At 32.7% G+C, this 15,889-nt stretch overlaps 1 protein-coding gene across 1 annotated transcript in view; it reads left to right on the forward strand.

The window, feature by feature from the left end:
• The window catches only part of LOC127705243 (glycine receptor subunit alpha-2-like), a 36,958-nt gene that overhangs the window by 10,299 nt on the left and 10,770 nt on the right, over positions 1 to 15,889 (forward strand). Inside the window, exons 2-5 of the mRNA XM_052209582.1 lie at positions 749 to 823; positions 4,575 to 4,639; positions 5,746 to 5,813; positions 15,333 to 15,559. Coding sequence (XP_052065542.1) covers positions 756 to 823; positions 4,575 to 4,639; positions 5,746 to 5,813; positions 15,333 to 15,559 — 428 coding nt within the window. The 5' untranslated portion in view covers positions 749 to 755. The remainder of the gene's footprint in view (positions 1 to 748; positions 824 to 4,574; positions 4,640 to 5,745; positions 5,814 to 15,332; positions 15,560 to 15,889) is intronic.

Here is a 15,889-nt window from a genome sequence, read left to right on the forward strand (position 1 = left end):
TTAGTTTTAGTGATTCACGTACTGTAAATTAATTTTAGTGAATGACGTACTATCATGTATAAATTTAATGGATTACTCCTCGGATATTTTTTTTTTATTATGTAATTCCGTACTCGGAATATGTCGTGAATCTCTTACCCGAAATATTCAGTGAATCACTTACTCGAAATATTTAGATAATCACTTGCTCAAAATATTTGAGTCCATCACTTACTCGGAATATTTAGTAAATTACGTACTTGAAGGGGACTCGGTGGCCGAGTGGCCTAAGTAGTTCAACTACTGTATCACTAGACTGTCAATACTGAGGTTGTGAGTTCGAGTTCCGCACGTTGCAAGTGCGTTCAAATGCCATCCTATTAGACTAGGATTGCCAATTTTCCTGCCGGAGGTCGGTAGTTCTCTCCGGGCATTCCGGATTCCTCTACCAAGAAAACTGACCGCCACGAAATAGCCAACAGCGCTGAAAGTAGCGTTAAACACTATTTATCAATCAAGTGAATCACTTATTCGAAATATTTAGTGAATCACGTATTCAAAATATCGAGTGAATCACTGACTCGAAATATTAAGTGAATCACTTACTCGAAATATTTGGTGATTTACCGGCGTATTTGAAATATTCAGTGCTTCACTTACTCGAAATAATAAGTGAATTACTTACTCGGAATCATATTCAGTGAATAACGTTCTGGGAATTTAATTTAATTCTAAAGTTACCTTTAATGGTGCTTTCTTTTGATTTCAGACATAAAATGAGATTGACGTTACTGCTTTCCATACTTTCCTTACTTTTCATCAGTGATGTTTTTTGTCAAACAAGGTATGTGCTAATAAATTAAGCTTTTCAAAAAGCTTTTCTGACCTTAGCAACGATTTACAATTGTTATTGTTTTAGTGATATAACAGAAAGCATGTACTAACTATTTTTGATATTAGAACTTGATTCTTTGGTGTTTTCAATTCATATATATAACTGATCTGATTACCCCAACTTCCTTGGTGATACGAAATGAACGTTCCACTATTAATTATGCAAACTGAGTTGATATGTATTTAATGTTCCCTATATATATTTACATAATAGTTATTGAAAAACTGGTCATTATCGTGATACATGGACTGCCCACAGGACAGTGGTATTGACTAAGAAAGCGATAATGACTGAGCCGTATTGTGTTTTGAAAGTTTGTAATACACAACCTAACTATAATATATAGCATAAAGAGGTAAAGAAGACACAAAGTGGGATGAAAACCAATTGTTGAAGAAAAGAACCATGACAAAAAGTAAAAGACACAAACAACAAGCCATACAAACTACAAAGAAAACTAAATACTGAACATGTTTGCTATCAAAGATTTCTTCAGGTAAGGTCAAAGCAAACTAATCTTTTTTCTAGAATTCGCCGTTTCAGAATCTAATGCATTCTGGGTAATATTCTAAAAAGTGTACACCAAAGCGTCGTGATTGGTTAAAAACGTCATAAATTGAAATTCAACCAATGACGTGACGCTATTTTCATTTTGGGGTACGAACAATAAAAAACCCCATGATGTTCCTTTAGATTCTGAAACGGCCTATTGGAAAGAACAAAGGGAAACATCAAATTAACATCAAGAAGCTCGTTTACATTCATTAAGTCATAAAAATCATTGCGTAATATATTTTTGGGGAATAGAAATTATTTATTATAAATCCGATAAAATAGAAAAAAATAGGCAAAAAAAAAAAACCAAAACAATTGAGAATAGTTGGGGTGCTAAATTATAAAGAATACAGAATAATGGGCAAAACAAACAAAGAATACAGAAAAATGGTCTAAAAATTAAAGAATAGAAAAATAAAGGACACTTCATCCAGACCCCAATGAAGTAAAAGCGTCAAACAAACAGTTGATCACAAGATGGCTGAAAATTACTACAACTTAACAATAGTGGGAGATTTTTTTCTGAGAGTTAGCTTTTCGAACAAGGATTTATCATGTACGATATCAGAGGGTTTGATTGGAATTCCTTCAATTCTGTATTCTTAAATTTTTTAAGCCTTTTCTCTATTCTTTATAAATTTTGACCATTATTCTCTATTCATTATATTTAGGCACCTCACTATTCTCTATTCATTTTATCTAGGCACCTCACTATTCTCTATTCATTATATTTAGGCACCTCACTATTCTCTATTCATTTTATTTAGGCACCTCACTATTCTCTATTCATTTTATCTAGGCACCTCACTATTCTCTATTCATTTTATTTAGGCACCTCACTATTCTCTATTTTTTATGTTTATGGCCTTTTTTCTCTATTTTTTATGTTGTTTGGCCTTTTTTTCTCTATCTTTTATATTGTTTGGCCTTTGTTCTACATTGGTCACTGTTTGCTTATTACTCTCTATTATGTAAAAACCCTATCTTGACCCTCTGTAATGGGAAGACCTTGACCTATAATGGTTTACTTTTATAAATTGTTACTTGGATGGAGAGTTGTCCCATTGGCACTCATACCACATCTTCCTATATCTATAGAAGCTAGGATCAATTATAAAAATAAGGAGATGTGGTACGATATAAGAATAAGGACATGTGGTACGATATAAAATTAAGGAGGTGTGGTATGATTGCCAATGAGACAACAATCCACAACAGTTGTAATGATGTAGATGATAGCTTATTTAAATTATGTGAAAGAGAGATTAGTAAACAAATGAATAAATAGACAGTCAACTCGTTTAATAAAATACTATGATGTCACGATAGCCTTTTGCTACATGTTAGAAAATTAAGTCGTAAAACCACAAACACTGTATACATTAACAAAGCATATTTCTGTATAATCTGATTCTAAATCTTTATTGGTTATGACGCAGCATCAAACTTGTTTACATCACCATAGATTGAATAATAACAAACAATAGATATCTAAATCGGCGTATAATACATCAAACTTCGTTACTTCGTCATAGAATTAGGGAGCTACCATTTGATTTTTAGGGGGGGGGGGGGGGGCTAGGATGAAAAATTTTGTCCTGCATTTTTTTTAAGTTGTAATCTCTGTCCTGCCTTTTTATTTTTCACTCTATTCGGTCCTGCCTTTTTTTTTTTATTAGTTTATCCTATCTTTTTTACATAAATTGTCATCCTGCCTTTCTTTTTTGCCAAGTTGCTCATCCTGCCTTTTTTTTTTTTAACTCAAAACTCCTGTCCTGCCTTTTTTTCAAATTTCATCCTAGCCCTTTACGTCACAACATAATTATAACAAACAATGGATAACTAAATAGGCGTATAATACATCTTTACGTCACAATATAATTATAACAAACAATGGATAACTAAATATGCGTATAATACATCTTTACGTCACAATATAATTATAACAAACAATGGATAACTAAATAGGCGTATAATACATCAAAGATTTACAACAAATACAAGATAACTGAAACGGCGTATAATACATCAAATTTCTTTACATCATCTAATGATTATAACAAACAATAGAAAACTAAATTGGTGAATAATATAAAATGCATTATGAATTCCGTTTTACATCATTATAAAACCGACCTTGGGAAATATAAAAACATAGTTTTGAAAGGTGCATAGTAATTGCAAATTCCCTAAAGGTTTTTTTTTTCTTTGTGTTTATTTCTGCGTACGATACAGTTACAGGGGAGGTAATGACGATGCTGACGTAAAATGTTATTTTTCGCGACGTGAAACAGTGACATATCTAGAAAATATGTATTTTTCGAGTGATTTTGATCATTTGCTTGAAAACGAGTACAGGGACCCCTCTTTTTTAAAATTGAGATTTGACTTGATACTGTATGAAGATTATTTATTCCAATTTTTATGAAGAAATCACCGATGATTTTTTTTAAATAGATAAATATACAGCAAAAAAAAACGTTTTTTTCCATGAAAATTTAATAAAAATGAAATATTTCCAAAGAGTTTTACACATTGTAAGAGTATTCCTAATTTGTAAAAAAATCTACTTACACAAATCTGTGTTTATCTTTTAAATCAAAAATGTTAAGTATGTCTGTCCAAAGGATAGAAATGTCCAAGAAACCGAAATTTTATAAGGGAATGTCTAAAATTTTCACCCCATTTATCTCTAAATTTGGCAGTCAAAGGTATATTTTTTTTTACATTTTTGAATTGTCTTGGTGAAAAATAGGTTGTATGCAAATTTTCATAAAACAAATCACCGTTGGATCAAAACTGTATCGTATGCCCTTAAGACATGTATATAAAGACGCAATGGTCTCATGACATAGCAAGACATTCATGAATATTTGTGCTGAAATAATCCCCATTATGTCTAGTGAAGAAAAACCACGAATGCAATTAATTTGTTAAATTATAAATCATTGAAACTGCCACATTTTAAGTATCTGCGACGATTTTATTCGCGTTATCTTCCTACTCGCGAAAGTTGCGAAATTAAATCGTTCGCGAGAATTAGTTGCATGGTTTACAGTATTGAATTTTCCTTATTTCAGAACATCTTTTGTCAGTAATAATTGTTAATAATATACATATAGATAAACATACTTATTTATTTCAGGACCGATTTTATACGGGCTCTTCTAGTGGATTATGACAACAGAATCACGCCTAATTTTGAGCAAAGTAAGAATTTTGTAAGAACAAATAAAAGAACAAAAGAATTTATAGTAAGAATTCCAGAGATCAACAGATCGTTCGCTAAAGACCAAGTTTTCTTCCGAAAATTGTAATTTTAAGAATTTCTACTGTACATGTTCTCTTAAGGTGGTACCAAACACCTTGACTAAAATTAATTCGGCTCATTTGATTTTCATAATATTTTGACATAATATTTACTTTGACCCTTTGACAAAAATATAAAAATTTTAAAAATCTTGAACTACACACTTTATCGGAAAATTTTCATTGGATATATACATTGTGTAGCAGTTTAACAAACACTAATTTTGATCATTGAGAAGCTTAATATTTCCTTAACAATAGAACGTGATTAAAACGTTCAGCTGATTTTTACAGAGTTGTCTCCCTGTAGTGTTATGTACCACCTTAATAGGTTAAAATGTGAAAGCAAGATAAAGTCAAGATTGAATTTTTGGCCGAAGAGGTTTAGATTTTCCTTGTGGAATTTATCAGATGAATGAAATGTCAAACTGTATGAAGATTTTTAAAGAAAAACAAGGAAAATATTTGACCAGAAGTGTATTTGACATGTAAAAAAAAGAAAGAGACAAAAAATGCTAGGCAAAAAGATTTTAATGAAATATCAAGGAAAAAGCCAGATACGTTTATGGGAAAGCTTAAAACATGAGAATAAAAAAATCAGGAAAACGGAACGATGAATGAATTAAACTAGAACAAATGGTCTTTTAAACGCCTTTAAGATAGCATTGGTAACATAAACACTGCTTTGCTGCATGAAGTGAAATTGAAAAATACCGATTTTTATAGCGCACATATTTTTTTCATCAGGGTCGCTCGATACCAAAACTGTGTTGATAAAAATAACCAAACGTTTGTGGAGATCAATAGCACACGGTTTTTAACCCCAGACCGTATTCGATCAAGTTCTTCCCAAGAGAGTTACACCTTTATTTTTTTAATACATCTTCATAATCCACCACTCGGCAATCATCGGGTGAATCCGCTACTCTCGTTCATTTCGTTAAATGAAGAAACGGAATTAGCTGAGTTGAGACGATTGCATAATTTACATATCGTTTCGTTTGCAGACATTCCAACTGAAGTAGAAGTGAGTCTGTTCATCAATTCAATTGATTCAATAAATGAAGAAACTATGGTAAGTTTTCTATAGATCTTGATTCAATTTGAATATTCATAATTCACTTTTTTATTTACATTTTTCTTAACTGTTGTTCCCTTGTGATTCTTTTTGAGTTCATGCGCCTCATGTTTTGTTTGTTTGTTTGTTTTGATGTTTGTTATGTTGTTGTAATTTTTTATTGTTCGTTATTTGACCTTGGTTTGTATGCATTTAATGGCTTTAACAGATGATTTTATTATTCAAACATTAGTGAACTACTGTTGGCTCTAATTTACTTGACAACAAAGTTTTCGAACTTGTCGGGTGTTGACTCTAATTTACTTGACAACACAGTTTTCGAACTTGTCGGGTGTTGACTCTCATTTACTTGAAAACAAAGTTTTCGAAGTTGTCGGGTGTTGACTCTAATTTACTTGACAACACAGTTTTCGAAGTTGTCGGGTGTTGACTCTAATTTACTTGACAACACAGTTTTCGAAGTTGTCGGGTGTTGGCTCTAATTTACTTGACAACAAAGTTTTCGAAGTTGTCGGGTGTTGACTCTAATTTACTTGACAACAAAGTTTTCGAACTTGTCGGGTGTTGACTCTAATTTACTTGACAACAAAGTTTTCGAAGTTGTCGGGTGTTGACTCTAACTTACTTGACAACACAGTTCTCGAAATTGTCGGACGTTGGTACTGTACATTTAAAAAATTGCGTGCATTAATTATTGCGATTTTTAAATATTGGACAGAAATGCTAAATTAATTATTGCGATTTCAGGAAAATCTGCATACAGATATTGTATAAGATATCATAATGCGAGTTCTTATAATTGCGATACTCACCTATTCGCATTACTAGTATTCGCATTAATAAAAACCTCGCAATTAATTCTGATTTTACAGTAGTGTGGTTTGTTGTCCAAGATTCCAGTTTCATTTTTTTGTATCATTTTCGCTGATTTTTTTTCTCAATTTCTAGTGCCAAATTGAAATTGTATTATCGCATTGTCTCATAAATTGTTGTTATTGCGATGAAACTCTGCTCGAAATGGGATAGAAATGTAAGAGAAAAAAATGAAGAAATAAAAATTTCTATATTTATATACATTTTTCCCGAAATAAGCAAATTTAAACCAATTTCGAAAATGTTCCACTAAACAGTAAAACTGAGGAACTTGTCGCTCATTTTTATTATCATGAAATTAGTTTCAGTCACAGCAAATGCAGCTATTTTTACTTCGACCGTTTTACCTCTGTGATAAGAATCGGCGTGTTTAGAAATGGTTTAGGAACTAAGGTTCCAACTTCCCCAAACCCAGTTGGTATGAGATGGTTTGGGATATTCTATTAATGTCCCATTTAGTCATATATAATAGTTCCTTGTGTATCCATGTTCCGGACCATATGAGTATTTGGACCATAAGCGTTTTTACGCTTATTCGATACCTATATGGTCCAGTCCGTTAATGGTCAAACCAGTGTATACTCATATGGTCAAACAATACACGTATAGCCATGACCATAAGCGTATGGTCTAAATACTCATATGGTTCTGAACATTCATACTACCCCCCTTTTCCCCGATTTATGATTTTGAGCGTTTACGGAAATCAAGAAATGCTAATCAGATGCATCCAATTTATGTGAAAGTGTTATTTTATCTATTATATTGCAGGTAAAATATAGATAGATAGATAGTTTATTAACGTCTCACCATTAATATGCACAATAAAATATATACATATATCATAAAAACATAAATAGATATTAATGCCATTCTTAAAAGAATTATGAGAGACAAAAAGTAAAAATTTCCAAACATTAAAGGTCTTTATAAAACTGTGTACTTCTAAAAATTACGAAAACTTTACAGTCTAAAAATTATCGATATAAAAAACGTCTCCTTCTGTCTAAAATCGATTTGCAGGTTTTGGCACATTTGTATACTAGTATAACATTAACGTTTTGGCACCCCAACACAAAAGACAGTTTCTCACGATTCGTAAACATGTTAAAATTCTCATCTTCACTGTTTATGTATTCATAAAGTTCGTTCCTTAAATCGTCATAAAGCGGACATTCAAGTAGTACATGTTCCTCAGTTTCCATCTTACTATCACACATAAAGCAAGTCCGTTCATGCATTGGTAAACGTTCGTAGCGCCCAGTTTCGATTCGTATAGGTGCAACCCCACACCTGAATTGTGAATACGCTCTACGTTGAGCAGGAGAAAACAGTGTTTTTAAATAAAGTTCACATCTAATTTCGGTTTTTAATGTTCTGTACATGTATGTCCTTAATTTGTTACCACCATCCCTACGTCTTGCAGAAACTCGATGGAGATCATACGTCCATTTATTTTTTAAATCGGTTAAAAAGTTTATCTTCTATTTTAGCCAACACCGCAGTATTGTGAATTTCTGTGTCATTATACCAGTCACTAATATTACACTAACACCAAATGTAGACGCCAAAACTGGGTGAAAATCAAAGTCACCAAGCCACCAAAACTAAATTGTGTTATTGAAGTGGTACACAATCATGTGCCATTTTCTGCATTAAAAAGAGTCATCCAAACAAATATATTATTCTAAAATATAAAAACTGTAAACCAAATTTACAATTTGTTCCTTTGAAAATGGCTTTCAATCACAACTGATTACTTTTAGTGAAACATTCAAACAAGATAAAAGAGCAAAAATCGTCGAATCTCATCAGCCGCTCTTTCCTGATATATATATTGACCGGTGACTGAACTTCAAAAAGTGCTTTATTATTTTTATATGGTTAGTATAACCACACTTTGAGTTCATGCATAGCTCATGTCATTTGAATATTCATATAGTATCGCATTTATTTTCTGAAGTACTAATTTAAATTCAGTACATATGATCAAACATATAGCTATAGACTGTTTCTAAATACGCAGCGCAAATCTAACTATTTGCCGTCAATCGTTTAAAGTCTTGTAGTGAAATACCAACGTTCCGAAGGTAACTACTACTAAAAACAACCCTGTTTGTCAGGATATCTTAAATAAGTATAAAAAAGCGCATTCATTCTCAATTTTTAATGTAAACTCATGGACAAGTAAATTTTGGCTCAAAGACAATTGATTAACAGTTTCGTTTCTGCAAATTTGTTGGTAAGTTAAAGTAAACAATGACATCAAAAGCACTATTTTTTGTCAGGGAATGGCTAATTGGAGTGAGTGAATTGGTGTTTTAACACCTATAATGAATACATATATCCGGAAACATTTAGTTTATCCGCAAAGAAATGCTACATTTAAATCAAAAATAATTATACTAGATTTGTTCGGGAATACGTTTTTTTCACTTTGAAAGAGTATTTATTGTAGATGATCTCAAGCTAGCTGTCTATAAAGTATTGAAATCAAGTTAATCATTTATAACTTAGTCTAATAAAAGGTTTCTGAATAACAAACTCTTCATTATTTCGATTTGCTTTTAAATATGATATTTAGTCCCCAAGTTCGCTTTATAATTCATTAAAACATTTGCAAAATTGATAATATATTTTGAAAGCATCGCGATGTTAGAGATATTAAGATACAAATCGTTATATAACCATATAGCCGTGGAAAATGTTTTTAATGCTGACAGCAAAAGTTGCAATTACATCAACATGATCAAGCTACATCAGGATTGTAAGGTTTTATCGGCGTTTTTATCAATGGCTGGTTTTGAGTTATTTGACAAGCAAATAAAAGAGAAAGATTAATTGGACTTACTATGCAATTCGATCAGGTCGTTAACTTCGTATGGTTTTGAATTTGGACTGCAGGAATCTGCATTAAGTAGACACATTGTGTCTAAACACATTATTTTATTCAATTAAAACGTAATAGTGACTGATGGGGTATCATGTGTCTTTCCGAAGTTAATTAGTAACGTTTACTTTGATTTCAAACTCCAACAATTTTTTGTATTTCTTGCTTAAACTATTATTACATCTTGAGATTAAAATCTCAATTTCAGGATGTTCGCTACTCTGTTTCAAAATAATAAGCTTTTTAAAAGACTGTTATAAATTGATAGTATATAAATAAAGGAACTAAAAAAGCAGATAAAAATGAAGGGTCCGTGTGCTTGTTTTCGAGATATAAGCCATTGAAAATTTGGCGGGAAATGATTCTCTCTAGATTTTTCATACATTTAACATTGGCACCTTTTTTCTGCCTAAAAGTATGAAAAAATAACAAGGATTTAATAAGATTTTCAAAGATGGTATTTAAAACTATGTTTAATCAAATTTTGAAAAGAAAAGTAGGGGTTAGTGGGCAAAAATTTGTAATGGCACTACATGGATAACACCAGAGGATTCCGAAAATCTGGCAAAAATTCAAAAACAAGAGGAGCGAACATCCTTATCACATTTCGTCACGGTTGTATTATTCCAAGTAATGTATTGGCAATTGTCGTTCTTCTGCTTTAATATAGCATTTCTAAAAATAGAGCAACGGATCAATAGTCTATCACCGATTTGATTTTGTTATTACACACTTTTAACACAAGTTGTTTCCCTTTGCTAATTAAAGATTGGTTCTATGCCCGACAAAATGGGATGCCGTCCATGCAAAGCATGATACATTGAAAGTGATATATAGGCGTTTTGACCAATGTTTAATAAACAATAAACGTAATCACAGATAAATTTGGTATTCTGGCTAGATCTTCATTGTCAATGAAAATTTATATCCGTCCTAAGGGAAGCAACTAAAAATGTGGATCTGTAATTACACTGGGTCGATACCTCTGCCGCTGTACTGTTAGTCCCCGAGACCTCTGCTGCTGGACTATTAGTCCCCGTGGATTCTGCTGCTGAACTGTTCGTACCCGAGGATATCAACAGCTCTGCATATAGTACTTCGGTAGTAGCATGGAAACAATTCGTATATTATCTAATTAAAAATAGCTGTTGTAAAATTTTTGAATTCATTTCAAATTAAGATATCTCCTTTGTGCTTAGCTATAAGAACATTAATGGTACCTATTGTACTGCACCAGATGCGCAATTTGACAATTAATGCCTCTTCAGTGATGCTCGCGGCCAAAACATTTAAAAAACATATACCCAATGCAACGTTGCAGAGCTGGTTAAACTTAAAAAGGACATAACGTATAGCCAAATACGCTCTGATTCCTTGTCCGGCCAAAAGTATAGCCAAAACCGCTCTAGTTCCTTGTCCGGCCTAAAGTATAGCCAAATCCGCTCTGGTTCCTTGTCCGGACTAACGTATAGCCAAATCCGCTCTGGTTCCTCGTCCGGCCTAAAGTATAGCCGAATCCGCTCAGGTTCCTTGTCCGGCCTAAAGTATAGCCAAATCCGCTCTGGTTCCTTGTCCGGCCTAACATGTAGCCAAAACCGCTCTGGTTCCTTGTCCGGCCTAACGTATAGCCAAATCCGCTCTGGTTCCTTGTCCGGCCTAACGTATAGCCAAATCCGCTCTGGTTCCTCGTCCGGCCTAAAGTATAGCCAAATCCGCTCAGGTTCCTTGTCCGGCCTGAAGTATAGCCAAATCCGCTCTGGTTCCTTGTCCGGCCTAACATGTAGCCAAAACCGCTCTGGTTCCTTGTCCGGCCTAACGTATAGCCAAATCCGCTCTGGTTCCTTGTCCGGCCTAACGTATAGCCAAATCCGCTCTGGTTCCTTGTCCGGCCTAAAGTATAGCCAATTCCGCTCTGGTTCCTTGACGGTCTAAAGTATAGCTAAATCCGCTTTGGTTCCTTGTCCATCCTAACGTATAGCCAAATCCGCTCTGGTTCCTTGTCCCGGTTTGTCTTGCCTTTTTTGTTTGTTTTATCAGTAACTTGTGGGAGGCAGAATTTTGCCCTCGGGATTTTAACAAGATTTGACGTTTCGTTGTTACATGGCAACGCATCGGTTTAAATGGCACCATTGAACATTCGGCTCTCATTGTGACGTAATAACATAAGCATTGTGACTAATTTTTCTTGTGTTTCAAATGTTTTGTTATTTTAATAATTTATATCTATGGATCCTCCTACGTTTTAGACTGGTTCCTGTCCTTTATCTGTTTGGCTCTGAATCAAGGGTCTATCAGATACCCGTATGTTGCAAGTAAGAGAACCAGCCTACCTACGTTTCAGCTTCGATTAGTGGAAGAACATATTTTTGCTTTGTTTTTATATTTTGTTTTTGTTGAAATGTTTGGTGGGTTGTTTTCATTATGTGTATTTTTTCTTCTTTGCATGAGTGATAGATAATAGCAATCTAATTATAGATTCTGCATCCACGCTTCGCTTACAAAGATCTGGCAACGCCTCGATCTATTTTCTGTTTATAAGACCTTTCGGCATTCTCTGATTTTGTCGTAATGATACACCTTTTTTTAAGACAGACATTTATTTGGCTGAAGTAATAATTACCGGAACTGAAGGTTAAACGTTTTTTTTTTTCTGTTCCGTGAAAACAAAATAATAAGATGTGGTATGGCTACCAATGAGACAAACTAGTATGAGACAACTCTCCACAAGAGATCAAATAACTTAGAAATTAACAATTATAGGTGACCGGACGGCCTTCAACAATGAACAAAACCCATATCGCATAGTCAGCTATAAAAGGCCCCGAATTGACATATGTAAAACTATTCAACAGTGAAAACTAACGTCTTGGTTTATGTACAAAACAATAAACAAAAAACAAATATGATATTCAACAACAAACGACAAATTGTTTACAAACAAAGTTCGTTTGTTTTTACAGTAACTCTACCAATAAACTTTCCTAACTGGTCATGTTTGTTATATATGTAAAATCTATAGGACACTGCTCAATGCACCTTTAAAGATTGAGAGTTAATGCATTAATTGATTTTACCCTTTATTTATTAACGATTCATAACTAGTTTAGATTTAACATGATGATAATTTCTATGAAAGACGATAATTGAAGAATCTCGTCATACTGCTATTGGGAATAATATCATCCGTCGCATATCAAAAATCAAAACTTTAATTACTCGTAGTAAATGTAGAAACCACGTCAAGTGTTAGATAATGCTCCAATTTAATATTCTTTCTTAATTTTTGTGATAGACTGACATTAGGAAAAATATCTAAATGTTTTTATCCTGCAGTCAGCCAACTATTGTACAAATAACAGGTACACAAATAAATTTTTGCTTTATTTGTACTTGTACAAATAAAGTCTCCTGTTACCCCTCTTCCATGTTGAGCAAGCGGTATTTTGGATATTTCGTTTTGCGTCACAGTTCATTTTGGGGTCCTCTTCGCGGTTCGCGTTTAAACTAAAGTTTCAAGTGTTGGGTGTAAATTTCAGGATAAAAACAATATAAGTACATTGTCGGAAAATATTAAATTTATTTGTACTCGCTGCGAAACAGGAGAAAAGCTCGGCGAGCCTCGCTTTTCGTCCTGTTTCTAAGGCTCATACAAATAAATTTTATATTTTCCGATAATGTACATATATTGTATATTTATTCGATGGCTTTCAGATATTTAGCTTTCAGCGTTCCTGATGAAAGTAAATCCAGAAAAGTGCTTCTGATGCATGAAATTTTTAAAGTGTTGTTTTAATTTTTTACATAAACCATGCTTTTCTATAAAATTAATGAGTATTGTATACCACTCATTCTGTCCAATGTCACGAGAGAAAAGCATGCAATAAGTTTAATAGTACTTGACAATTCTTATAGTTATTTGAACATAGCATGATAATTCATTGTATTTTAAGAATTCTGTTTGAAGTTTCAAATTGTGTTCTGGGAATATTATTTTTCAAATATCAAATATAAGATCCTTTGTTTATTATAGAAATCTATCCAAGCGTATGAATTTCATTTTAAATTAATTCTGAATCCATTTTAAATAATTTCACAGTTCTTACATAGATCGGGTCTATTTAGCATTAGTAAATAGTTTATTCATTTTGAAGACTGGAATCTGATGTTCAGCAGTTGTCGTTGTTGATGTAGTTCATAAGTGTTTCTCGTTTCTCGTTTTTTATATATAGATTAGACCGTTGGTTTTCCCGTTTGAATGGTTTTACACTAGTAATTTTTGGGGCCCTTTATAGCTTGCTGTTCGGTGTGAGCCAAGGCTCCGTGTTGAAGACCGTACTTTGACCTATAATGGTTTACTTTTATAAATTTTGACTTGGATGAAGAGTTCTCTCATTGGCACTCATACCACATCTTCTTATATCTATTTGGTTGTGTGTGCCCTCAGTAAATATGGGCAAATCTAATACTATATTCTTTATTATTTTGATTCCACGTGTGTTTTTGTTGTCCTTCAAACAGCTAATTCGTTAGTTTACCTAATAGATCACACATGTATGTAATTAAAAAAAAACTTTTTACAGATTTCACCTTACACAAAGATAAATTTGCTCTTTCCGCTAGCTCCATATCGATAGTGAAAATGTATGTCACTCCGAAAGGAAATAACTCGTACAAGTGAATAACTACTTTTTTAAATGCCTTTCTTGTTCAAAATTTTTATCTAGTAAATTACACATCTGATTATAACATTTTTACATCGCGATGACCTTGAGGTCATCCCGATGTATTGCTATCGCCTAGATTTCCATTATGTAAATTAGTTTTGGGTTTGTAACCGATCTATAAACATGATAAATACGCGCACATAAACGAGTGCAAAATAACATTCCTTATCGTTTGATATAAATACATCTCTTCAATGAATACTGATAAAAATATTTTTGTTTACAACATAAATTAATAATATGAAAATGTTTTGTAGTTAGATATATATATATAAGTAAAAAATCATTGATAATATCAATGCACACGTACCGAAAAATTGTGTTAAAGCATGCGGAAGAATATCTCAAAGAACGTTTTGTGAAAATACCGTCAAGGACCGGTAACTCTGTAATTGATTTTGCGGGAAAATATGAATGCCTACTCGTATCCAATCTTAGAAAAATCGAATTTTTACAGAAAAGTGTCCACCATGCACTTGCATTGCACTATTTTTAGAATAGTAGAATAGAATGATATACAAATGGATTCAAATCATATATATATGTGACTGTTATTTTAATATAATATAAACAACAACTCAGTGTATACTGATTTGTATCACTACAATATAATAGTTATTACGGTGAAGTTGAATTTCCTGTCATTTATTCATCATCCACGCACGAACTTGTCTCAGAAAAAAATATATCTCTGTACATTAACCTCAGTTTTAGGTAAAGAGATATGTTGTTTTTTTCTGAGACAAGTGCTTTTGACCATCCTCAAGAACTTGTGGTCATCCGATGTTCAGTACTTCAGTACTTTGATTATTCTTTATTTTATTTTCTTATTGTGTTTTAAACCAAATGATGAAATACCGGTAGAACATTCTTATGACTTAATGTACGTCCCCTAGTTTTGTTTTTCATTTTGTATTTTACATTTTTTTTATATCTTGATCTGTAATTCTCATAAACTCAGCTTTACGAACATTGAAATCTAAATTAAACATGTTAAAAGTCAGCGAAAAGAATTTTCTTTTTTTAAAGGATTTTACAATGAACACATTTGTACAACAAGAGTGGAAAGACACACGTTTAGAGTTCCATGGTTTTATTGACGTCGAATATCTTGAACTGGATGCTGGTTTAATCAAAGAAATATGGGTACCAGACCTCTACTTTACAAATGAAAAGGTTGCATCTTTCCATGATGTAACTGTACCCAATAAAATGTTACATCTTTTCAGCGACGGCAGTATTGTGTACAGATTAAGGTATACGACAAAGATTACTGCGGATGGTTTAGGGGCGACCATTTGATTTTCGGGGGAGGGGGGGATTTTTAAAAGAGAACTTATACTGGCATACACAGCTACTTTTGCACGTGTACTTGTATATTACTATACTTTTATAGTATTGAAAGTGTACCTAAATAGTTTAGTAGGGGTCTCACTAATTAGCGAAAAAAGCGACAAGAAGAGACACGAAGAATAATTTAGCGACAAGAAAACTAATGTAGCGCAAAGAAATCTAAATATTAAAAATTTAAAAAAAATAGATTTAGAAACATGCATTAAAGTTTTCTTTTAATATAAGTGTATTTT

The sequence above is a fragment of the Mytilus californianus genome, unplaced genomic scaffold (genome assembly GCF_021869535.1).
Source record: "Mytilus californianus isolate M0D057914Y unplaced genomic scaffold, xbMytCali1.0.p SCAF_6, whole genome shotgun sequence".
NCBI classification, from domain to species: domain Eukaryota; kingdom Metazoa; phylum Mollusca; class Bivalvia; order Mytilida; family Mytilidae; genus Mytilus; species Mytilus californianus.